Source organism: Phalangium opilio, unplaced genomic scaffold (assembly GCF_054372755.1).
Source record: "Phalangium opilio isolate 3A_F unplaced genomic scaffold, DU_Popi_V2 ptg000105l_1, whole genome shotgun sequence".
Classification (NCBI taxonomy): domain Eukaryota; kingdom Metazoa; phylum Arthropoda; class Arachnida; order Opiliones; family Phalangiidae; genus Phalangium; species Phalangium opilio.
Genome location: NW_028324207.1, coordinates 11,302,084 through 11,327,998, shown reverse-complemented (window position 1 = coordinate 11,327,998; position 25,915 = coordinate 11,302,084). Strand labels below are relative to the sequence as shown.

At 40.6% G+C, this 25,915-nt stretch overlaps 1 protein-coding gene and 2 long non-coding RNA genes across 3 annotated transcripts; all 3 read right to left on the bottom strand.

The window, feature by feature from the left end:
- Positions 1-3,386: 3,386 nt before the first annotated feature.
- LOC149629983 (uncharacterized) lies at positions 3,387-5,497 on the bottom strand. Its single transcript, XM_089852043.1, has 2 exons — positions 3,553-5,497; positions 3,387-3,487 (listed from the first exon to the last, which is right to left on the bottom strand). The coding sequence occupies exon 1, from the start codon at positions 5,272-5,274 to the stop codon at positions 3,556-3,558; it is 1,719 nt and encodes a 572-aa protein (XP_089708169.1). The 5' UTR covers positions 5,275-5,497; the 3' UTR covers positions 3,387-3,487; positions 3,553-3,555.
- Positions 5,498-6,554: 1,057 nt separating this feature from the next.
- On the bottom strand, positions 6,555-12,311 carry LOC149629982 (uncharacterized). The gene is made up of 2 exons (XR_016374433.1): positions 12,122-12,311; positions 6,555-6,665 (listed from the first exon to the last, which is right to left on the bottom strand). It is a non-coding gene; the product is annotated as an uncharacterized LOC149629982 (long non-coding RNA).
- A 9,625-nt stretch (positions 12,312-21,936) lies between these two features.
- On the bottom strand, positions 21,937-22,624 carry LOC149629981 (uncharacterized). The gene is made up of 3 exons (XR_016374436.1): positions 22,440-22,624; positions 22,215-22,338; positions 21,937-22,108 (listed from the first exon to the last, which is right to left on the bottom strand). It is a non-coding gene; the product is annotated as an uncharacterized LOC149629981 (long non-coding RNA).
- Between the last annotated feature and the right edge of the window lie 3,291 nt (positions 22,625-25,915).

The following is a 25,915-nucleotide window of genomic DNA, read 5'->3' as shown; positions in this document are numbered from 1 at the left end:
TTGCTTGTATTAAATATTGGACTTAAAAAGCATTTTTAAAATTTGAAGGTTGCATTTGACCCTTGGTCAATTTTCATAATAATTATCAATTCTTTCTTAAGAGTATTTTTAATTTGGGTTCAAAATGGTTCCCTGAATATAATTATTTAATCAAGATAAGTTGATGTTTAAGTTCACTCATTTAAATGAGATTTAAAAGTAAAATTTGATAAGATAATTTTGAATTTTAAGAGATATTGGTTTTATTAAAAGTTTAAAATTAAAACTGATGCACTGAGTTTTAATAAAATTATTTTTCAACTTTAATAACACCTGTTTTTAATTAAGCTTGCCTAAAATTATAAATTAAAAGTATGAAACTGGTATTGAATTAAGTCTATTAAAATAGTTCTAATTAACACGCAATGTTGGCCAAATAGTCAAAGCGGAGCCTCCGAAATGAAGTAGGCCCATGCATGTCAAATTTTATGTAGGGAAATATCCAGTTTGTTAAGGAAAATATTTTCACCATATATGTGTACGAGATGGCGCTTATACTACCGTTGTGACGGGGGTCTTCCTTAAATTATCGATGATATTTTAGGGGTCAGTCATAAAACTTTTATGATAGAGAAACGTTTCATCCTAAAATTGTGGCTATTCACTTTTTATTGAATCTTTTGGTTAGATTGTATTGATGACAACAAAATAAATTATTTCAATTAAAATAATTCAGTAAGAGTAATAAAAACGTATACTTACAATCAGCGACCTTGGCCCAAATACTTAAGCAGTCGACAGGGTCACGGGGTTGAACTTTGTTTATTTTACGCTAATATAAGCGGCGCCCCCAAGCGTAAAACCACGGCGAACTAAATTGGTTAAAAAAATATTCTCGCTTCGCGACACGCATGGGCCTAGTTCATTTCGGAGGCTCCGGTTTTCATATTATGTCAGGCCATGTGTAGGACCAGAAGTGAGATGAGACTAGAAGTACTGAGCTAACCAAACTCTTCACTTGGTGGGCCAAAGTGAATATTCTCGATTAGAGACCAACGGTTGGCCCTCTGGTAGCGGTTTCTCTATTTTCCCTCTCTCCGAAACGTGATCTACGCTCCCTCTCGGGTGGTGGTAGACGGGGGCCGAAATAGATTCAAGCAGCACCCGCTTCGTCCGTCTACACCCACGGCTTTAGCTTGAGGGGAACGGGGGTAGGAAATGTACATTTTTGGAACTCGACCAATTTTTTCTCTCTCTCTAGTGTAGACACTCGCGATGGAAGCGGTGGCATAAAATCCTCTCAAATTTGTTCACTAGTGCCAGGATCTATTACCACCAATGCTAGAGCCCTTCCCTCCTCTCTTACTTCCGGTAGGACTGAGGCTGGTTCTTCTTCCGATTAGGTTGAAAAATATTTTCGTTAAATGAAATATTTTGGTGAAAAAAGAAATACGATTAAGTAGGACTAATTCTTTCAAGTAATTTATGTTGCCTTTAAAACTGAAAATTATAATTAAGACAAATAATTTAGACCACTTATCTTTTAATTTTCAAGGCTTTGTTATCAATGGCACTTTTTTTTATTAAAATTATGGTAGAATAGGTCCGTCCCTTGCCAAGTTTAGATTAGGTTAGGCGCAAGGACATTAAGTTTAAAATCGACAGAATTAAAATTATAATTTCACCAAAAATTAAGGTTAATTAAAAAATAACATTGGAAATAATTAATTCCACGATTATTCAAAAAGTCCAGGAATATTTTGGAAAATCCCAGGAAACTAAAGGGGAAAGTAGCGCTCAATTTCAACAACAATAAATTAAGGGTTTTCAAATAATTGGAAATATTAAACATTGAGAAAATAATTAAGTTTGTTGAATTCTTATTTGAATCAAAATTTAAAGTTTCGATTTTTGCTCTCCTAAATCTTTCAATCAAATTTAATCGTTACAAAAAATGTATATTTTATTTTTCATAGAAAAAACTCGTAAATTCATGAGAAAAAGATGAATAAATTTCGCAAATAAATTGATTCTTTCGTTCTTGAAAATGCCCATTAAGTTCGCTGGACATTATTCAAAATGAACGGAAAATAAAGTCTTCGTTGCATTTGCGAATAAAAAGGTTAATAAATTATTTACAAGGTTGAAATATTTGGCGAAAACTTTGATTTGAAATGATTGAGTTATTTGGTCCGGAATTATCGCGAAACTTACACGGGAAGTTCGTGAAAAAGTTCACCAAGACACGCGGCGTCAATTAATAAAATTAAAAACTCATTTAAATATTTTAAAATCCGTAAATGGTTTTAATTGTTCGTGAATCTCGTCACTAATTCTTGAAATTGTTCAAAATAAATGAAGACTAATAAATTGGAAATGGCGTCAATTCGTCAAATTGTCAAATTGTCGAATCCCGAACTGGGGAAATGGATAACGGAAGTTTGTGACTCACTGGAAGGCAGTCCAATGATCAGGAAGGTCAAAGGTCGTTTGTGGTCAAAGTGAAGAAGAGGGAAGACTCTTTCGCGGACACCGTTTAGTACTTGGAAGAAGGTGGTGTCCAGTTGTCGGAACAGTGGTTGAATTGGCCGATAACAATTCCAGATGAAGGGAAAGTGAAAGGAACCACGAGAAAGAACTGCCAGAAGATACTCAAAGGGAGAATGAACTGTCCACTATAATCTAAAGAGATTTAATAATGGTGGTCGTCTGTCCATTTTCCCTTTAACAAACTTTACAGGTTGTCCTTGACCGCAATGTCCTTTATCTCAAGCAGGGCCTGTCTCCTCAGTACAAGGGGGGTTTGGTTTGGATTAAGGTAAATATTGGGTTTAGGTTAATTATGTGGTTTGGGTAAGATGAGGGGTAATGTTGGTGGGTTGTTAGAGGTTTCCCCTTCCCCGAGGTCAGGCTTGCCGAGTTGGCATGCGGTCACTTTGCTTCTCTTAGGAGAGGTGGTCAAAATGGGAAACGTAGTTCTTTCCCGTGGTCTCTCACTCGCTCAAACTCTTAAGGTTCATTTCCCTTCATTTGTAATTGATATATCTCGACCTCATCCGTCTGGACTCTGACGCTACGATGACTTGAAGTTGTCAAACTTGTTTCGTTTCACGTCTGGAATGGTGCAGATGTACGCGTACACGTTCCTTCTTCTCCGCAACTGATATCGTCAGTGACATTGATCCTAAAGAGAAAAGGAATGAACTCGTCATTAGGATAAGTTCCACTTGTTTGTCTTCCCTCGCATAAAAGACTCGACGAACAATGTTACGTTTGGTGCCTTATTTTTGGGTGCATTGCAAACACCATTCAGTATTTGTTAATTTTGGTTACGACTTTAGTTGTGTGAAACAAGGAAATATCGCACAGTTTGAACGCGCCTCAACTCACCATTAAGATGAAACTCAACGCTTGTCCGATGAGATGTTGATGTTGGCTTGTCCGGCGTCGGCTGCGTAGTTGTGGTTGATTACTTATACTGGCGCGTAGACGTTGGCAAAGTTTGTCTCTATTTGCAATTGCGCCATAAATTATTTTTTTATCAATGGATTGCGTAATTTGATCTAAACTCACCATTTAGAAGTTGATGTTAATCCCTTGTCCGCCTTGCACGGATACGTTCACCGTCCCGTAGAAGTTGGTGGTGATTATTTCTGTGTTCAGTTGACTAATCAGTTTACGTAGGCTTTCAATCTCAATGACAAGTTTCTTGTTTTCATCACTCAGCTCCGCGTTGCGATCGGTCAGCTCCGTGTTGCGACTGGTCAATTCTTCGACCTGGTTCTCGAGTTGTCGAATGATGGCCTTCAGACAAGCTATTTCGGCGTCTCTCTCGGAGATTTTCGTTTCCAGCCGATTTCTCAGTTCCTTTATTTCGGCCTCCTTTTTCCGATCGTAGCTGTCTTTTTCGGCCAAGAGAGACGCGATGAGTTGAGTCCTCTTACTTAAGGACTCTGTCAGTTCGACCGTAAGTTGTTCTTGGAGCTTAATGTCGTTGCTCGAGGAGCTCGCGGTGTTGGTCAGAGATCTGTTCAGTCGGCTCGTAAGTTCCAATCGTTCTCGCTTCAATTCGTCAATCTTTTCCGCCTTCTCTTTGTCCGACTCCTCTTTCTCACTCTCGACCCTTGACAGTTGGCCTTCCAGTTTGGTCACTTGTTCGTTCAAGCTCGATACACTTGCTCGAAGTTTCCAAATCTCTTCCTCCCGTTCGCTCTCACTTGACTTTTCTGTTTGACCGGATCTCGATTCCGCCGCCCCGCTCTTCGCTCCTTCGTTCGAAATTTCTCTTTCTTTCGCCTTCCTTTTTTCGTGATCATCAAACAATTTTTCAATTTCTTTTTTAACGGAATCTTTCGCCCAGGACAAAGCGGTGCGGCCAAAGTTGTCAGTCAAGTGGATGTCGGCACCGTGTTCCAGCAACAATTTGACGACGTCCAAGTGACCCTTATAGGAAGCGGCGTACAAGGGTGTGGTGCCATCTTTACGCGCCTGATTGACTGGCGCCCGATTTTGGATCAAGTGAGTGGCGACGTCCAAATGACCATTCTGGGAAGCGATGAACAAGGGTGTGGCGCCATCTTTATGCGCCTGATTGACTTGCGCCCCATTTTGGATCAAGTGAGTGGCGACGTCCAAATGACCATTCTGGGAAGTGATGAACAAGGGTGTGGCGCCATCGTTACAAGCCTGATTGACTTGCGCCCCATTTTGGATCAAGTGAGTGACTACATCCAAGTGACCCTTCTCGGAAGCGATTAACAAGGGTGTGGCGCCATCTTTCAGTGCCTGATTGACTTGCGCCCCATTTTGGATCAAGTGCGTGATGACATCCAAGTGACCATTCTGGGAAGCGATGTACAAGGGTGTGAAGCCATCTTTCCGTGCCTGATTGACTTGCCCCCCATTTTGGATCAAGTGGGTGACGACGTCCAAATGACCATTCTGGGAAGCGATGTACAAGGATGTGGCGCCATCTTTCTGTACCTGATTGACTTGCGCCCCATTTTCCAGCAAGTGTCTGACGACCTTCAATTTGCCTTCCCTGGATGCCAAGTATAAGGGTGTTCTGCCTTCATTGTCGATGGCCCCACTTCGAGCTCCTTTTCCAAGAAGTAGTGTGACGATTTCTACATGTCCATTTTGGGCAGCGAAGTGTAACGCCGTGCCACCATTTTCCTCCTCCCGCTTGTCGGGGTCTTCCCCTCTCGCTAATAATGTCTTCACTCTATTTACGTCACCATCCTGCGAAGCTTCGTGTATATTCGGAATGCCTAGTATCTTCCTGAACACCGCCATCAGATTCCAAGGTTTTGATTCCTAAGAAAGTTTTTGTTTCATTTGGAGAGGGCGATTGTGGACCTTGATTTTAAGGGCGGCTGATTGGTGACTGCGTAATTCGGGACATTGTTCCTCCCAACACATTCCCGTATTTACACGGGGAAGTACACTAATGGCTGGTGACGTCAGGGACAGGGAAGTAAGTGTTCGGGAGCTCCATCTTGTTCCTCGTTGTCGGTTGACGCTCATATCATTTCAGCGCCTTCGCACTTCGAGTCTAAAATCATTAAAGAAACGCCTTCAAAACCAAACATTGAAGAGCTCTAGCGTATTTCATCTAAAATTGATCAACTGATAGCTATGTCGTTCTAAACTGCACTCACTTGGATTGAAATGGCCCATCAGGGTTTGAACTTCCACCTGCGCGTCGGTGTTTTTCGTTGAAAATGTCGCCATAGGCCTCGAATTCCTGTTTTCCCAACTCGAGAAAAGATCGTCCGCTGTAAGACAGATGAATCAATGAGTTGGAACCTTCAACATCCGCAATTACTCGATTCGACGTAGTTTGCTCGAACTGAAATTGTCTCGGTCGTGAAATTACCTGGAAATTGTCTTTGACGCAGTTTAGAGAGGCCGAAGACTCCGCTGTTTCATGGTGCGCGTATTAGAGATGGCCGCGGGTCATTGAAATCCTGGAATATACATTGAGTTTTGTAATTGACCGCCAAAAATGCCTCGAAATTTCAGTGGAAAACAACAGTTCTTGGGTTTACGAGAATTGCAAAATTGCACTATAAATTTGTGTTTAAAAGATAAATGTTCAAATGAAGAGTTGACTTGTTTATAACTCAGTAACATTCCTAAGAAATATCCCTATTGACATTGACAAATAGCTTTTGACCTAAATAATAATTTGGTAAAATATTTTGAAGGAATCATTTGGGGAATCTGGGAATTTATTGCTAACCCTGAATAAGTTGTTTCCCGAACTGAACTGAACTTTTCCATGATCAAGTCCTACCTTTTGAATTTCGTTGTCGTCGATTGAGATTAAAGATAAGAATCTATTTGAAAATGAACTCTAGCATTTCTTTATCAGTCTCTCGATTGTTGCACTTTCAATGAGTTCGGGCGCCTTCCTTGACCCTGCCCAGAAGGAACGACCACCTGCAATTTGAAAAAGATTGAAATGGGCGCAATTATTAAAATGCAAAACCATAATTCAAGAAAGAACTTTAAATTTGATGAAGTTACCTCGAAAGACGGTTTCTTTTTGAGAAATTTCGAGGGGCGTTTCACTTCGCCGTTCCGTGGAGCGGACCACCTACTTTAAGCTCGTGTCTTCATTCGCTGCTCTTCGACGTTCCCGAATGACGAGTGCCACTCCCCCATCAACCAGCTCCCAAATCCTGAAAATTTCCAAAATTTCCAATTTAACCACTTTAGTCAAAGAATCGGTACCAATGGTCGTGGTCCATATTGAAGTAACACCGCCCCTACGGTGCTCGCTTAAACCTAGCGCCATTGTCGGAGGTGCAATGTTGCCAAACTATTGGCCTACCATTTTTTTGGACTGGTTTTCGTCGGCTGCTATTCATCCCGTTTTTAGACACAGAACATGCGCAAAGGTTAATGTTTGTTTATAGAAATTTTAATTGGCTTAATTTCAAAACTGTTTAAAGGAATAGCGACATGGTTTAAAAATTATCTCAAATCTAAAGAAAACCTTACTTTTTTGAGAGTTTAAGATCATCTGATTCCAAAAATATGCTTAATAAATATTTAAGTATGAGGGAAAACACAGAAAAAACGCTTGGAAAACTTGAAATTTGGGGGCAAAAGCAGATTTGCGTAGAAGATTTTTGGTGAGTTTTTCTCCTTGCTACGTCACTCGCGGCATCCAAGCGCGAGTGCCCGAGTCTACTAATGCCGTGAGAATCTGAATAAAATAAGCTTAACGTGGCGACGCTACACTAACAGGCGTCACGTGAGCGACATCTAGAGAGAAAATTTCTCCTTTCTACGTCATCAAACGAATCAAAATTTTAACTAGGCCTTTTCCAAGCACAATACTTTGATTGCAATTTTATAAATTGCTACGAAACCAAATAAAAAAGCAAACAGATCATAATAAACTAGATTTTGCAAGGATTTTTTTTTCGCATTTTAAGTTTGTGGATGACGAAAATTATGGCACTAACACTTTAACTAAATTGGAGACCTCAATTTGTAAACGTGGATGAAAGTATAGTAAAAGTTTAAAGAATTTTATAATTGTGCCCTCTAGTTCTCTCAATCATGAAGCGGACGATAATCATTTACCAGAACCCCGGCCCACCCTCTCACGGGCGTGATCCAGTTAGCCATGTTAAAAGAAAATCCCTCGCTTCATAAATGGCGGCCAATCATGTGATCATATTTTTCCCGCGGAGGTCGTGAGATCTCTGCGGCGCTCAAATGGACCAATACTATTCAATACTCGAATGTAGTTTGGGATAGAGACGCCAGTGCTTCGAAAGTATGAGACTAGCTATCCTTTGTGACAGCAGCCAACATAACATGACTACACGCGTTTCTGCGTCATCATAATTACCATAAGGACATTATCTCTCTCCAATATCCAAGGAGATGATGTCCTCATGTAATTTCAGTTCAACTTTCCAATTCCGATTCAAGAAGCCGGAAATAGTCTCAGTTGATAAGTAGTCTCTTATTGGCCTCGAAATAATTATTGGCTGACTGTCTCTAGGACTTAAATGGGCGAGCCGGTTTTTATATACACTTTTCAAGTACATTTTTAGGGTTAGGTGACTAGGGGGTCTCCTTCTCTTTAAAATAAGACAAGTTTCGTTAAAATCGGTTCACATTTCACCGAGATTCCAATTTTTTTCAAATTATCTAAAACTGGGGTTCACCCACTAATCGATTGTTATAATCGCAATGCGCGAAAACTATTTCTTTTCAAAATGACGTAAGATGTCGAGAGCCAGCCCTTCGCGCGCTTCAATTCAAAGTTTCAAACTAGGCTTAGCAACGAAATTAAGCCTTAGATTAGGCTTAAACCCAAGGATTATTTCTCGTAGACTTTTCACTTATCTAAGGCACCGTATTTATAGGGAATAAACGCATTTAAGGGGGAGGACGACTGACCTAAAGTTCGAATCTTTTTCAAACGATGGCGCTCAGATCTGCGGGGAATAACACAATTCTATCCCCCGTGTAGTAGGTATTATAGTGGATATTTAGAAGTTTTCCTTCTATAAACCATCCCTGTACCGGAATTCAGTTAACTATTTATTATTATTCAACGCTATACTAACGCCGATAGAAGTCATGAAGGCTTTAATGTATTGAACATTAGGTGAGACGAACCTGATCTCGCATCTTTGAAAATGGGGAATTTTTTTTTTCCCCCAAGCGCGGTTAAGATTACCAGTGAAAGGGAAAGGGCGTGCGTTACTGATCAAGGATAGATAGCGACCTAAACAAGAGGGGATGTTCACCTCGACATTTTTCATTAAGACAACCCAAAATAGTTCGAGTCCAGTGTTCAAAATAATAGCCCCATACGGATAAAATTTTACTCACTTATAGTTCAAACCCTCTCCTAGCGATTAAAATAGTTTTCATTATTTTTAACTCAATATTTAAGTCAGAATATTTTTTCCCGCATCCCGCTCGTGAAGTTTTGGCTGTAGTTATTCAAGACCAGCTCTTACAATTCAATACCTAATTTTTTGCCTAATATGTCATTCGAAAGACAATTTTGAGCTGTATCGATTAAAAAAAATTTCAATTAAATCCGTCCACCTGACCTGTGAACACCTGAGAATGTTACGGGAATTTTATCTTTGGATAGCATAATTTCTTTCATTGACCACCATTAGGCGAGTGGTTTGCCCCTCGCGTGACACCGTTACCCCTTTTTCAATAGAAACGCTTGTAATATCTGTAAAGTTTTTTTTTCTTGAAGCTACAATACCTATAAAACTAGATCTGTACTTCTCTTCCCTATTGAAAGTACATTTAGTATAGCTTTGAAGGCACTGAAGTATTCATCTGAAACATGGTGACATTTAAGAGGGTCTGAACTAGGCCTAATGCCTCGCCTAATGCACAATAAATGTAGCGCTATTCGAAAGAAGGGATAATTTGAGCGTCAGATAAGGTGTGAGTCTTGCTCCTAAAATGTACACGTAGTTTACGGTTAGTGAACCTTTGCATCATTTTAATACAGTAATGGCAGTGCTGCGTATGCAAACGTCATACTCTTCTCTCTTAGCAAAAGTGTCATCCCCCTACTGGGCGCGTACAGTATCCACTCTTACAAGAGCGAGCCCAGATGGAGGGATACACAGTCTACGCCCCTCTCTACCGCCAGTAGTAGTCAATTTTGTTACAACGAGATCAGTTTTTAATATATTTAGCAGCAAAATTTTTCCTAAGACTTTATATCGCTAACCAACTTCGAAATTAAAATGTATATGGCAACAGAGTTAAGTCTTCCTTAATCACCCCTAGGAAAAAATCAAGTTAATCGAAAAGAAAAAGACCACCAAGTAAAGTTCGTAGTCGCAAAAAGCGCCATCGACATTATAGGAAGAAATATTACGGCAATACCAAGTATCAGACAACGACCACATCTCTTTTCGACGCCAGACCGTTTTCACAAAATGTAGAGAGGAAGGCTAGCAGTTCAGTTTCACTCGTTACTTGACTAACTCGGCTAATTTCAGAGGGCCTGACAACACTGCACTGCAGTTAAAGCTGAGAGAGGGGGAGGAAATATCTCTAGCCCTTTTAGTGGAAGCTATCTATATTTAGAATAATAAAATAAATTGCTTTAAATTAATCTAAATCGATTAAAACTGGTTGTATGACCATTTCTGACTCCCTTTAATTATTAAAAATCATTTAGTAAAGTAAATTTTATTTGAACACCCGGGAGAGGGTCAGTGAGGCCTAAATTCAAGAAGGATAAACTAGAATTTTGTTGGTGATAAGCGGGAATAGCCCCGAAATCCACGAGCAGCAAAATTCTTTGACGAAGCGAATGAAGCCTTTCAAAATCGCATTCACAGTCTCCCGTATTAACCCCTCCCCTCGGTAGTTCTGTACAACAAAAGAACTTCAAAATCTCGCTGCGGGGGCCAGCCGACCAGTTTTACCTTTTCCCGTCGTTCCGCCAGTCTTTATACCAGCATAGAAGGAAAACTTCTACATAGTATGAGAAGTTCAGAGTTTAGCCTATACCCAGATAGGGTGCCCTCTAGGAATTAAGTATTGAAGCTGTCTAAATTTGAAGTTTTTCTGGTGCAGCTCTTTTATTAGTGGACGGATTTAATTGAAAATTATTTTAATCGATACAGCTCAAAATTGTCTTTCGAATGACATATTGGACAAAACATTAGGTTTGAATTGTAAGAGTTGGACTCGAATAACTACATCCAAAACTTCATCGGCGGGAAAAAATATTCTGACTTAAATATTGAGTTAAAAATAATGAAAAATATTTTAATCGTTAGGAGAAGGTTTGAACTATAAGTCAGTAAAATTTTATCCGTATAGGGCTATTATTTTGGGGACTGGACTCGAACTAAAACGGGCTTTTTGATTAGTCTTCAGTAGTCTTCCCCCTTAAAATGCTACGATTTAATTGGGAAAAACTTTACGGTTTAGCTCGCACATTCAAAATACAGTTCTATATTTTTGACACCTTAGTAACCTATAGCCCCTTTAAGCGCAATTTTTGAAAACTCATTTCCGCACAGTTTGCGAGTAAAACAATTTTAATTTCTTGTTGATTACATTTTAACACCCTGAAACTTAAGCCGCTGGCCCATTGGACTGAATCCCATTGGCCCGAATATAGCCAATATGTGAGGTTCATGATCGTAAAATGTTCGATGCTATTAAATGATGCATTTATTTTTTATGCAGTTTTTATAAACGGAATAAGAAAATGCATCTTTTAGTTTTGTTATTTAACAAAAAAAACACTTGTTTTAATGCTTTCGTCTATTAATACACTTTTCTATGTAGATGGTGATATTGCAATGGTCAAATCACAAGTTTAATAAATAGCAAGCCTCTACTGCAGAATAGCCTAACCTAATCAAACCCTACCCAAGCCAAAGCTAAGCCAGGGTTCGTACACGACCTGGAAAACCCGGAAAAGTCAGGGAAATTGAAAATGGGCCCAAAAAGGTCAGGGAAATGTCAGGGAAAAATGTATTGGAGGGAAATTTAAAGTTTGAATAAGGGTGACCAGAAAATATGTTGTCTGAGATTCGAGCAGAGCCCGAAATTGGCGGAACTCGCTCCGGGTATTTGTGATTTTATTTAGTTAGTGTTAAATTGAAACGAATTATTTGGCTTATTTTTATAAGAATAACAACTCGGGCGAAAATTATTCGAGTGAATTTAGATTGGTTTTCACATATTCACGCCATGCACGTTATTGCAAATGGTCAGGGAAATTTGTGCAATTTAGTCAGGGAAAGCCCGGAAAAGTCAGGGGGTTTCATTCCCAAAAAACTGTACTAACCCTGTAACCCTAAATCTTTTGCGGAAATGGGTTATGGAAATCTGTGCCCAAGTGGGCCATGAAAATTGTGCGGAATTGAGCTATGATTCTCGAAAATTGTGCGGAAATTGGCATCCTCGCGAAATTCTATAAAACAGAAACGAAACCAATGTTCCATTTTTCCTAAACTCGAGATTCTCTAACAACTCTTTATTATTTGATCTGAAGGTCTACAAAACAAATATCCTGTTTTTCAGGAACAATAGGAATTTTCAACTTTTCGCTGGACTCCCCGCGATACGCGCAATTTAATCAAGAACTCGAAACTGCATCACTTACCATTTTGATGCCTCTGACTTGTTGGACCTGGTTCCTATTCGCACATTGACGAGCACCGTTCTGACGCTCGCCTCTCCCCGAGCAACGCTTTTTAAACGTCGAAATGGCGACACACCATTGTAATCCAACGAAACCAAGGTGACCCCTTTTATCTTCCTCAAGTGTTTCATGGATCACGTGATGTTTGTTAGATTAAGTCACGCCATTTCTTTCTCGAATCCGCATAATTTGCCCCGAATTGATTAACCTATCTTTCCCTCTCTCATTGTAATAAATCTACCTTGATAAGTTCTTTTATCGGAGATTAGAGAAGCGACTGACTCCATTGTTTTTCGTGGCAAGTTTGGAATTGGATCTGATCGTTTTGAAGCCTCCCTTCGAAGCGATGGTTACAGCCTCGTTATGGGTTTCAGCAGAAGTAAGATGAAACTAGAAGTACTGAGCTAACCAAATTCTTCACTCGGCGAAAGTGAGTATTCTTGATAAGACACCAACGGTTGGCCCTCTGGTGGCGGTTTCTGAATTTTCCCTCCAAAACGTGAGACGCTCGTGGCGGTAGACGGCCGAACTAGATTCAAGCACTCTCGTCCGTGTTCCGCGGCTTTAAGATGAGGGGAAGGGGGTGTGAAATTTTTCTGGAACTCGACCAATTTTTTTCTCAGTCTAGTGTAGGGGCGATGGGAGCGGCATAAAATCCTCAAATTTGTTCACTAGTGCCAGGATCTACTACCAATGATCTTCACTTCTAGTCTCATCTTACTTCTGGTGTTCAGTTGTCAGTGTCAACGAGGCTTCCTGGTGTTATCATTCGAAACCCTTCGCCTTCCCAAAGTGAAGAGTGCCATTCTTCCCAAGAGTTAACCAGATACGAAACATTTTTGAGCTTAATTCCACTTATCAATTTTGAAGATAAGACAGGTAGTCAACGAAAACAACAAACCACTTGAAAGACGCGTACCTTTTACATTAGCTTAGCCAGGATATGATATGAAGAGTCTCCCGCCCCCTCCATTTGGCACGTTTAAGTTAACGCCAATTAAAAGTTAATGCTGCTACTCCAGACCCCTCCCAAAATAAGGTTTCATTTCCTTCCCAGGAACAAATGACTCGAGGAGGAAATCTGGAGAAGTTTGAGCCCACAAAATAAACATCCATAGCTTCGTTTGCCCAAATTAATAAAAACCTTTGCAAGTAGCTAATTGCGGACACTCGAAACTACACTCCTTGATCCATCCTTTACCAACATTAAATGATTAAAATAATCGACATGATTTCTACAGATTTGTGGTCCGCGATTCAATACTAATACTACAATAGCAACGAGGAACCCAAACCTAAAGGTTTTCATGGTTTTATTACCGTTAAAAATCCTTTAAACAAGATGGCCCCGGCCAGATTAGAACCCCATCGTTTTGTAAGGCTCCATCTATCGAGAACATTGTACCATCTTTGTTAGTAAGGATAAGTAACCCTTAACCCCAATCCAGTTTAATTCACCAATGACTCCCTATCACTTTCAAAATTACCAATGAAAGAAATTCTTCACTCGACGCCTTTAACAGTGCTAAAATGATTCCCCGTAACCTCTTAGTGATCCTTAATAGAAGAACAGAAAGTTTTAGTGATCATCTCCTCGATGAGTTACCCTCAACAGTGTTGAACGGATCACGCACTGAAAGTTGAAGTTCACTTATCGCATCTCATAAATTTTTAAGAAGCGTTTGAAAGAGAAAGGATTCGGTAAAACACCCAACTTGAGTTCTTGCACTGCGTAAATTCCAAAGTTTTTGCTAGATGTTGTTTATGTAATCACACCTAGCTTTGCGATGGTGTTTTGTGTGTATGTGGGCGTGGCCCCGGACACACGAAAAACCGATTAAGGCAAGATCCATAACCACCTTAGAAATCGTAATGTGAAAGAATTGCGAAAGGAAATACATTAGTTCTATGGTAGGAGTTAAAGGCAATTTTCTGACTTCGGATGGACGTAAAACAAGTTGGTCTGGACCCTTGTTGAGAAAAGATCCTCCCTCTTTCGGCTCTTGGAAGTATTGGGAAGAAATGATTGGTATCTTCAAAGTATTCACCCGGTTAGATTGAGGTAACCCTCGAGTTTAAGGTTAATTTGATTGACGCCTGTAACGAAGCCGATTTCTTGGAAAGCGTATTTATTGAAAGACTTACTTTATTGACCGGTTTGTTGGAATGGCGCCGGGGGATGGGGGGAATGCGGGCACGGTAGCTAGAATGAGAGATTCATTTTCAAAACGGAAAGGGCACTGTGTGTAAAGGCTGGGCCGCTGTTATTTTTTTATAGTTGTCGTTGAAAACTTCTCCTGACCCTTCAATATGTCTAGCTGTTATAGGTTTTTATCGAAGAGTGTTTAAGGCATACTGGCTTTACGATTATGATCTGTGAGTGTGTATGTTTGTGATTTGTCTGTGGAAGCTGGATAGACGAAAAGACCATTTTAGCTAGGTGTGATAAGACCTAAATGTACCCCAACCGTTGGGCCATCTCGAATATTACCTTAGCGAGTTAGAAAACATGAATACTGTACTACATTAGCACATACGAAACTAACACGCCCTCCCCACCCCCAACCACACCTAGCTAATACGTAAAACGTTTTCCTGACTTGTCTTTCAATAGTTGAGTTAAGCAAAGAGGGGGAGTAGGGGTACGTTCAGTAACGATTGATGGGCTCGAGGCGTCACAGTGACGTAAAAGGTTGTTGAACGGAAAAGGGACATTTTGAAGTTAGCACTGTTTTCGAAAATGGAATTGGGGAAACGTCTTTTCTTACTGGCCCTCAAAACGTTACGAAGCGCATATGTCTCTTTTCAATTATTAACGAGCTTGCGAATAATGAAATTGTTTAAGAAAATTATGTCCATTTGAATTGTAGAAGTAGTTAATACAATTACTGTATTAATTTAATTTTTTTAACTTTTCGTCTGTCAAGATTTCAAAAGTCAAGACGGTTTATTTGATGGGCAAGCGCTGAGCATCATGACGTCAAAACCGGAAACGCGGAAAAAGCGTACAGTAGGGAAAATCCGACATCGCTTAGTTAGCACTGTCATCAAAGAGGGCTACTGAACGAACCCTCTGGGTAAAGTAACTGATCCCTGGGGATTGACCATGAAGTCAAGCTAGTAAAACTTTCGAAAAAATGTGATGGTCAAAATTTTCGATCACTCCCTTTGTTTTTTTTTTAAATTATGGACAGTCTGGGAAATAGCACACTTCCTCTGGTCCAAAACCAGTTTATTCATTGCTTGGACTAGTTTTTTTAATTCAAAAAGTGGGGGTTACTGGTCCTCGGGACCAGTTTATTAATTGCAAATCTATAGGAGAACAAAGGCGGGGACCAGTCCGGAGACCAGTTTATTATTTAGGACACTAGGGGGGGTCAATGGTCCCAAGGACTTGTTTAAAAAAGTATCCTTATTTCCCAGACTGATTATGGAACATTTCGAAATTTTATTGTTCCAGTGTCCTTTGCTTATTTCCGGCCCCGGAAAACGACATGAATCGAGAAGAGTCGTCTGCTTCGAGTTCTTCAAATTGGTTCTTAAACCAAAGAAAATATAGGACTATCGCTAAGCTTTTCCAGCGCGTGACTCGGTGAGTGGCGAACTGCCGATGTGGAATTGTTCTAGTATTTGGATTTCGACGAAGAGTAAAATGTGGGAGCTAGAGCGTGAATAGAAGAGGATGACAGGCGATTATCTATGAAGGAAGATACAAAGGGGGTAAGCCTTGGTTTATTTCAGTTTGGGGAACACTATTTTGCCACGAGGCGGGATAAGATTAATTTTGATGGTGACATCAAAGTACGAGATGGTCGCCCGTCCATTCCTGGACCAATTAACTTAATTAAAATTAGCGTTACTTCTACATCAATGCAAAGCCCAAAACCCTCGATTTCTTACCCCAGGAAGGTGAACGCTAGTTTCGCCAAGGGTGATGCGAAATCTGAGAGAAATCGGCCAGCGCGCTAACTGTGGAACGGCCGAGGTTGGGTGGGACGCCAAGAAAAGGGGGAGAGATAGTCGGACTCAATTTTAATTGGTCAAGAAGGGCTACGGAGGAACCAATTACAATTGAGTCCCGATTATTTCCTCTCCCCCCCTATTTCTGGTGTCCCACCCAACCTGAGCCGTTCCACAGTTAGCGCGCAGGCCGATTTCTCTCAGATTTCGCATCCCTTCCCACCCCCATCATTACCCTTGGTTTCGCTGTCAGAGTGAGGGACGAGACCCTTAAAAAAGGAAAATGGAACAAGTGCAGTTTAGAGGGCACTTGTCCATATTCGTGTTCTGTTCAGCTCCCTCAAAATAACTTGAAACCACTGAAATATTTCATGAAAAACTGAAAAATAATGTTTTTAAAGTAAATGTTTTCTTCGAATGGCACTCTTATCTTAACCTAACCCCCATGGTTCACCACTATCCGGGAAGAGCCCATGTTCTTCCGAGAACCACATTTCATAGAAAAATGTTTCAAAATTACTTAGGAAAAGTCCCTGGTACTTCTTCTGATAAGGTTGAAAAATAGTTTCGTTAAAGGCCGAGTTCCAGCAGCGAAAAGGGAACTTCTAGCGAACTGGAAACCGAGCATCGAGACTAACAATGGAGTAGGGACCGTGCACCGATTTTCGAATCCCCGCTGGGGTAAAAGATGGAAGGGTTCTCGCTAACTGAGAGCCGTGCAATGTGGTTGGTTCTAGCGAACTGAAGATACGCGATAGAGAATTTCCTTCAGGGGGAAAGCAAAATTTCGAGAGGAAATAAATTGAAAAGGATTTCTATTGTTCATCTTCCGTTCGCTAGAACCTCCACATTGCACGGCTCTCAGTTAGCCAGAACCCTTCCATCTTTTGACCCAGCGAGCCTTCGGCACGGTCGCTCCATTGTTAGACTCGATTCTCGGTTTTCAGTTCGATAGAAGTTCCCTTTTCGATGGTGGAAGTCGGCCTTTAAATGAAATATTTTGGTGGAAAAAGAAATACGATTAAGTAGGCCTAATTCTTTCAAATAATTGATGTTGCCTTTAAGACTGAAAATTATAATATCCGCTACTTAAGACAAATAATTTAGACCACTCATCTTTTAATTTTCAAGGCTTTGTTATCAAAGACACTTTTTTTTATTAAAATTTTGGAAGAATAGGTCCGTCCCTTGCCAAGTTTAGATTAGTTTAGGCACAGGGACAATGGGTTTAAAACTGACAGAATTAAAATTATAATTTCACCAAAAATTAAACTTAAATAATAACATTGGAATTAATTAATTCCACGATAATTCAAAAAAGTCCTGGAATATTTTGGAAAATCCCAGGGAACTAAAGGGATAGTAGCAGAGATCTGCACGGGCGAGCCCGGCCCGGGATTTAGCATTTTGAAAAAGTCCGCAACCCGGCCCGGGTCCGAGTATGCATATAGTTGGTTTTCCGACCCGGCCCGTTACATGCATTTACCAAGCTCGGTCCGGCCCGACCGATTGCAAGAATTGACCAGCCACGTTGCTATTTTCTTTTTAAATATCATCAATGAATTGAATTGATATTTGCTTTAGCGTCGTGTGGTATTTTTCACTTTTATTAATAATAGTCCGTCACAACGTCACATTTGTTCTAAGAAGCTTAAATTATCTTTCATTTGAATTATGAATTAAAGGAGAACAAAGTCAGGCCCGGCCCGAATTTTGAAAAATAAACGAAAGCCCGGCCCGGGTCGACCCCTTAATTTGCAAAATTTGAAAAGCCCGACCCGACCGGCCCGATAAAATTTTCAATCTGGTCTCTGGATAATAGCGCTCAATTTTAAAAATAATCATTGAAAGGTTTCAAATAATTGAAAATATTAAACATTGAGAAACTAGGCCTAGTTAGGTTTGATCAATTCTTATTTGAAACAAAATTTAAGTTTCGATTTTTGCTCTCCTAAATCTTTCAATCAAATTTAATCGTTACAAAAAATATATATTTTAATTTTCATAGAAAAAACTCGTAAATTCATTAAAAAAAGATGAATAAATTTCGCAAATAATTTGATTCTTTCGTTCTTGAAAATGCCAATTAAGTTCGCTGGACATTATTTAAAATGAACGGAAAATAAAGTCTTCGTTGCATTTGCGAATAAAAAAGTTAATAAATTATTTACAAAGTTAAAATATTTGGCGAAAAAGTTAATTTGCAATGATTGAGTTATTTGGTCCGGAATTATCGCGAAACTTACACGGGAAGTTCTTGAAAAAGTTCACCAAGACTCGCGGCGTCAATTAATAAAATGTTGAAAACTCATTTAAATATTTTAAAATCCGCAAATGGTTTTAATTGTTCGTGAATCTCGTCACTAATTCTTGAAATTGTTCAAAATAAATAAAGACTAACAAATTGCAAATGGCGCCAATTCGTCAAATTGTTGAATCCCGAACTGGGGAAATGAATAACTGGAGTTTATGACTTACTGGAAGGCATTTCAATGATGAGGGAGGTCAAAGGTCGTTTGGGTCAAAGTATAGAAGAGGGAAGACTCTTTCGCGGACACCGTTTAGTCGGGGGAGGAAGGTGGTGTCCAGTTGTCGGGACAGTGGTCGACAACAATTCCAGATGAAGGGAAAGTGAAAGGAACCACGAGAAAGAACTGCCAGAAGATACTTAAAGGGAGAGTGAACTGTCCACTGTAATCTAAAGAGATTTAATAATGGTGGTCGTCGGTCCATTTTCCCCTTTAACAACCTTTACAGGTTGTGCTTGACCACCATGTCCTTCTTCAGACGCAGGGCCTGTCTCCTCAGTAGAAGGGGGGGAGGTTTGGATTAAGGTAAATATTGGGTTTAGGTTAATTATGAGGTTGGGTTAGATGAGGGGTAAGGTTGGTTTGGTCTAGGATTGAGGTTGGCGGGTTCTAAGAGGTTTCCCCTTCCCCGAGGTCAGGCTTCCTGAGTTGGTGCGGTCACTTTGCTTCTCTTAGGATAGGGGGTCAAAATTGGAAACGTAGTTCTTTCCCGTGGTCTCTCACTCGCTCAAACTCTTAAGGTTCATTTCCCTTCATTTGTAATTGATATCTCGACCTCATCCGTCTGGACTTCTGACGCGTACGCGACGAACACTCGTGTCGTTTCATCCGTAATAATCCCCCGCGTTCGCGTACACGTTCATCCTTCCCAACTTCTACGGAGTGACGACGAGATGACGTTGATCCTGAAAATAAAAGCAATGAAACGTCTCTGTTACAATGAAACTTTTCAAGAATTTCAAAATTGTACCGACCTTACGTTAACTTGGATGAAACAAGAAGAGATTTGTCTTCTCAAAACAGGAGCATCAAAATTTAAGGCGACTGGATGTTGATGTTAGTTCCCTGTGACGTAGAAGGTGAAAAATGTAAGAGAAATAAGGCTTAGCTCAATCTTAAGTGTTATTTTAAGAGTGGCTGAAAGTGCGCCTCCTTTTAGGGTAGAACGAAACTAAAATAGGAAGAAATGTGAGAGGTGACAATAATCAAGATACCAATATCGGTATCGGTTCCGATATTTGGCACAACCGATATATCGGTATCGGCCCATTTCTCCTAAACACAGGCGCATATTTAGCCTGTAATGTTCATTATGTTCTTGCTAAGCCTAGTTTGAAAATTTTAATTTAAGCGCGCGACACGCGAACTCTGGCGCGTGAACCAAGCTCTTATGGAAATACTGCATATTTTGAACGGACTCACCTCAACATTTAGATGAAATGTTGATGTTTGATTGTCCGGCGTCAGCTGCGTAGTTGTGGTTGACTATTTGCACTGGCGCGTAGACGTTGGTAAAGTGCGTCTCTATTTGCAGTCGCGCCATAAATTATTTTTTTTATCAATGGATTGCGTAGTTTGATCTAAACTTACCATTTAGAAGTTGATGTTATTCCCTTGTCCGCCTTGCACGGATACGTTCACCGGCCCGTAGAAGTTGGTGGTGATTATTTCTGTGTTCAGTTGACTAATCAGTTTACGTAGGCTTTCAATCTCAATGACAAGTTTCTTGTTTTCATCACTCAGCTCCGCGTTGCGATCGGTCAGCTCCGCGTTGCGATCGGTCAGCTCCGTGTTGCGACTGGTCAATTCTTCGACCTGGTTCTCGAGTTGTCGAATGATGGCCTTCAGACAAGCTATTTCGGCGTCCCTCTCGGAGATTTTCGTTTCCAGCCGATTTCTCAGCTCCTTTATTTCGGCCTCCTTTTTCCGATCGTAGCTGTCTTTTTCGGCCAAGAGAGACGCGATGAGTTGATTCCTCTTACTTAAGGACTCTGTCAGTTCGACCGTAACTTGTTCTTGGATGTTGATGTCGTTGCTCGAGGAGCCCGCGGTGTTGGTCAGAGAACTGTTCAGTCGGATCGTTAGTTCCAATCGTTCTCGCTGCAATTCGTCAATCTCTGCCGCCTTCTCCCTGTCCGACTCCTCTTTCTCACTCTTGACCCTTGACAGTTCACCTTCCAGTTTGGTCACTTGTTCGTTCAAGCTCGATACACTTGCTCGAAGTTTCCAAATCTCTTCCTCCCGTTCGCTCTCACTTGACTTTTCTGTTTGACCGGATCTCGATTCCGCCGCCCTGCTCTTCGCTCCTTCGTTCAAAATTTCTCTTTCTTTCACCTTCCTTTTTTCGTGATCATCAAACAATTTTCCTATTTCTTTTCTAACGGAATCTTTCGCGTAGGACAAGGCGGTTCGGCCAACATTGTTTGTCAAGTGAATGTCGGCGCCTTTTTCCAGCAACAATCGGATGGCATCCAAGTGACCTTTCTCGGAAGCGATGTACAAGGGTGTGAAGCCATCGTTACAAACCTGATTGACTTGCGCCCCATTTTGGATCAAGTGAGTGATGACGTCCAAGTGACCATTCTGGGAAGCGATGTACAAGGGTGTGAAGCCATCTTTATCGGCCTGATTGACTTGCGCCCCATTTTGGATCAAGTGGGTGACGACGTCCAAATGACCAATCTGGGAAGCGATGTGCAAGGGTGTGGTGCCATCTTCATCGGCCTGATTGACTTGCGCCCCATTTTGGATCAAGTGAGTGACGACATTCAAATGACCATTCTGGGAAGCGATGTACAAGGGTGTGGTGCCATCTTTCAGTGCCTGATTGACTTGCGCCCCATTTTGGATCAAGTGGCTAACGACGTCCAAGTGACCTTCCTGAGAAGCGACGTACAAGGGTATGAAACCATCATTATTGGCCTGATTGACTTGCGCCCCATTTTGGATCAAGTGGGTAACGACGTCCAAGTGACCTTCCTGAGAAGCGACGTACAAGGGTATGAAACCATCTTTATCGGCCTGATTGACTTGCGCCCTATTTTGGATCAAGTGAGTCACTACATCCAAGTGACCATTCTGGGAAGCGGTGGACAAGGGTGTGGTGCCATCTTTTCGCTCCTGGTTGACTTGCGCCCCATTTTCCAGCAAGTGTCTGACAACATTCAATTTGCCTTCCCTTGATGCCAAGTATAAGGGTGTTCTGCCTTCATTGTCGATCGCGTCAATTTGAGATCCTTTTCCAAGAAGTACTTTGACGATTTCTACATGTCCATTTAGGGCAGCGACGTGTAACGCCGTGCCCCCATTTTCCTCCTCCCGGTTGTCGGGGTCTTCTCCTCTCGCCAATAATGTCTTCACTGTATTTACGTCACCATCCCGCGAAGCTTCGTGTAAGTTCTGTGAATGCTGTATTCTTCTGAACACCGCCATCAGTTTCCAAGGGTTTTATTCCTAAGAAAGTTCTTGTTTCATTTCGAGAGGGCGATTGTGGACCTTGATATTAAGGACTGCGTAATTCGGGACATTGTTCCTCGCAACACATTCCCGTATTTACACGGGGAAGTACACTAATGGCTGGTGACGTCAGGGACAGGGAAGTAACAGTGTTCGGGAGCTCCATCTTGTTCCTCGTTGTCGGTTGACGCTCATTTCATTTCAGCGCCTTCGCACTTCGAGTCTAAAATCATTAAAGACACGCCTTCAAAACCAAATATCGTAGAGCTCTAGCGTATTTCATCTAAAATTGATCAACTGATAGCTATGTCGTTCTAAACTGCACTCACTTGGATTAAAATGGTCCATCAGGGTTGGGACTTTTCACCTGCGCGTCGGTGTTTTTCGTTGAAAATGTCGCCATTGGCCTCGAATTCTTGTTCTTGTTTTCCCAACTCAAGAAGTGGTCGTCCGCTGTAAGACAAATGAGTCAGCGATTTGGAACCTTCAACATCCGCAATTACTCGATTCGACGTAGTTTACCCGAACTGAAATTGTCTCTGTCGTGAAATTACCTGGAAAATGACTTTGACGCAGTTTAGAGAGGCCGAAGACTCCGTTGTTTCATGGTGCGCGTATTAGAGATGGCCGCGGGTCATTGAAATCCCTGGAATAAACATTGAGTTTTGTAATTGACCGCCAAAAAATGCCTCGAAATTAAAAATATTTTAGCCAGGGAAGGCAATTTGATTTCAGTGGAAAACAACAGTTCTTGGGTTTACGAGAATTGCAAAATTGCGCGATAAATTTGGCTTGTCTCCCATACGACCGAATTCCCATTCGACCCAAACCGTCCCATTCGACCGAAAAATACCGCACTTTGGCGGATTTTGAATTCTATCCAATGGGACTAAAATCTATGCTTAAAGGTAACTGTTTTTGTGGTTTATTTTTTAATAATTTTTAGTGAAATTAGTGTCTTCAGAATACAAAAAGTAAGACGAAATTATGAATGTAGGACATAATCCCCCGGACATAATCCCCCCATTAGAGAAGAAAAGGACATAATCCCCTCAGGTAGGAGACAAAATCCCCCGGACAATTTCCCCCGAATGGATGCCGAAGACAAAATACCCCCAGCCCTAGGACAAATTCCCACCAGCCCCAAGACAAATTCCCCCAGCCACAAGACAAATTCCCCCCAGCCACAAGACAAATTCCCCCCCAGCCACAAGACAAATTCCCCCCCAGCCACAAGACAAATTCCCCCTTAGCCACAAGACAAATTCCCCCAGCCCCAGGACAAATTCCCCCAGCCCCAGGACAAATTCCCCCAGCCCCAGGACAAATTCCCCAGCCCCAGGACAAATTCCCCCCAATAAATGTAAAAAGGCGTACCTTTGTTGGTCGCTAATATATTTTGGAAAAGGTGGCAGCTAATTAATAGGAGAATATTTTGGAAAAGGTGCCAGCCAATTATTAGGAGAATATTTTGGAAAAAGTGCCAGCTAATTATTAGGAGAATATTTTGGAAAAGGTGCCAGCTAATTATTAGGAGAACATTTTGGAAAAGGTGCCAGCTAATTAATAAGAGAATATTTTGGAAAAGGTGCCAGCTAATTATTTGGAGAATATTTTGGAAAAGGTGCCAGCTAATTATTAGGAGAATATTTTGGAAAAAGTGCCAGCTAATTATTAGGAGAATATTTTGGAAAAGGTGCCAGCTAATTAATAGGAGAATATTTTGGAAAAGGTGCCAGCTAATTAATAGGAGAATATTTTGGAAAAGGTGCCAGCTAATTAATAGGAGAATATTTTGGAAAAGGTGCCAGCTAATTAATAGGAGAATATTTTGGAAAAGGTGCCAGCTAATTAATTTACTACGCCACCAGATCGCTGGGGCTTCCAGTGTTTTAAATAATATTGATATTGTATTTTTTATTGTCGGGGGATTATGACCGGGGAATTTGTCTAGAGCGTGGGGGATTTTGTCTACAGAGTGGGGGGATTTTGTCTTGAGAGTGGGGGGATTTTGTACTCTTAACTAGGATGGGGGAAAATGACCGGGGGATTTTGTCTTGAGAGAGGGGGGATTTTGTAGGTTTTTAAAAATGGGGGGATTATGACCGGGGGTCTTTTGTCTTGGGGGTATTTAGTCCGTATACCCGAAATTATATATATATGAATATACTGAAACGTCTACTATTAAAGGTACATTGCTTAAAATTTGAATCTGCGGGTCTAAACGATACCTAGACCTAACCTAACCAAACCCAACCCAACCTAACCTAACCTAACCTAACCCAACCCAACCTATCCTAACCCAACCTAACCTAACCTAACCCAACCTAACCTAAACTAACCCAACCTATCCTAACCTAACCTGACCTAACCTAACCCAGCCTTCATTAACACGAATAGCAGAACAACAGAAATTAATTTTATAAAAATATTGTGAAATTACAACGCAAAAATTTCAAACTATTTTTTTAAAGAGAATGAAATAACACTACTTCGATTTTAATATTCGAAAACCGCCATTCCGCTTCTTTCTTTTCTAATTTGGCGGTTTTCGGTCAAATGGGAATTCGGTCCATTGGGAATTCGGTTCTATGGGATAGTACCTAAATTTGTGTTTAAAAGATAATTGTTCAAATGAAGAGTTGACTTGTTTGTAACTCAATAATATTCTTGACAACTAGCTTTTGACCTAAATAATAATTTGGTAAAATATTTTGAAGGAATCATTTGGGGAATCTGGGAATTTATTGCTAACCCTGAACAAGTTGTTTCCCGAACTAAACCTCTCTATGATAAAGAGAGATGATGTCCTTATGTAATTACAGTTCAACTTTCCAATTCCGATTCAAGAAGCCGGAAATAGTCTGAATTGATTTTCATAATATAAGTAGTGTGTGTGACCCGAAGTAGTCTCTTATTGGCCTCGAAATAATTATTGGCTGACTGTCTCTATTTAGGACTTTAGAGGGCGAGCCCGTTTTTAAATACACTTTTCAAGTACATTTTAAGGGTAGGTGTCTCCTTCTCTTTAAAATAAGACAAGTTTCTTTAAAATCGCTCCACATTTCACCGAGATTCCAATTTTTTGAAATTATCCAAAACTGGGGTTCACCAACTAATCGATTGTGATAATAGACTAGTGGCGGTAGAGAGGGGCGTAGACTGTGTATCCCTCCATCTGGGCGCGTTCTTGTAAGAGGGGATACTGTGCGCTCCCAGTAGGCGATGACACTGAGCTAAGAGATAGAAGGGTATGACGTTTGCATTCGTAGTACTGCCATTACTCTATAGCAATGCGCGGAAACTATTTCTTTTCAATTCCTCTTCAAAATGACGTAAGAGGTCAAGATCTAACCCCTCGCGCGCTTCAATTCAAAGTTTCAAACTAGGCTTAGCAACGGAATTAAGCCTTAGATTGGGCTTAATCCTAAGGATTATTTCTCGTAGACTTTTCACTTATCTAAGGCACCGTATTTATAGGTAATAAACGTATTTAAAATATTACAATTTAATTGGGAAATTTTACGGTTTAGCTCGCACATTCAAAATAGAGTTTTTCCAATAAATATCATTTCTTTGAGGTTAATTATATGATAATTAATTACATTTAAGTCGCGGAAACTAATTTAATCAATATTTTCATGAGCCTAAAAACCCGAGTAGTTCCTTCTTCCTAGCCACCAGATACCATAAAATATCGAAAAATATAACCAAACCAAACCTATAATATGAAGGGTAAAATATAGACATAAAACATGGAAAATATATATTTTAATTAACTTCCGCACCTTAAATATAATTAATTATCCCTAAATTAACCTTGAATAAATGATATCAGAAGTGGTATGAGACTAGAAGTGAAGGGCTCTAGCATTGGTAGTAGATCCTGGCACTAGTGAACAAATTTGAGGATTTTATTCGCCGCTTCCATCGCGCCTACACTAGAGAGAAAAAAATTTGTCGAGTTCCAAAAACATTTCTTACCCCCTTCCCCTCAACCTAAAGCCGGGAGTGAACACGGACGAAGCGG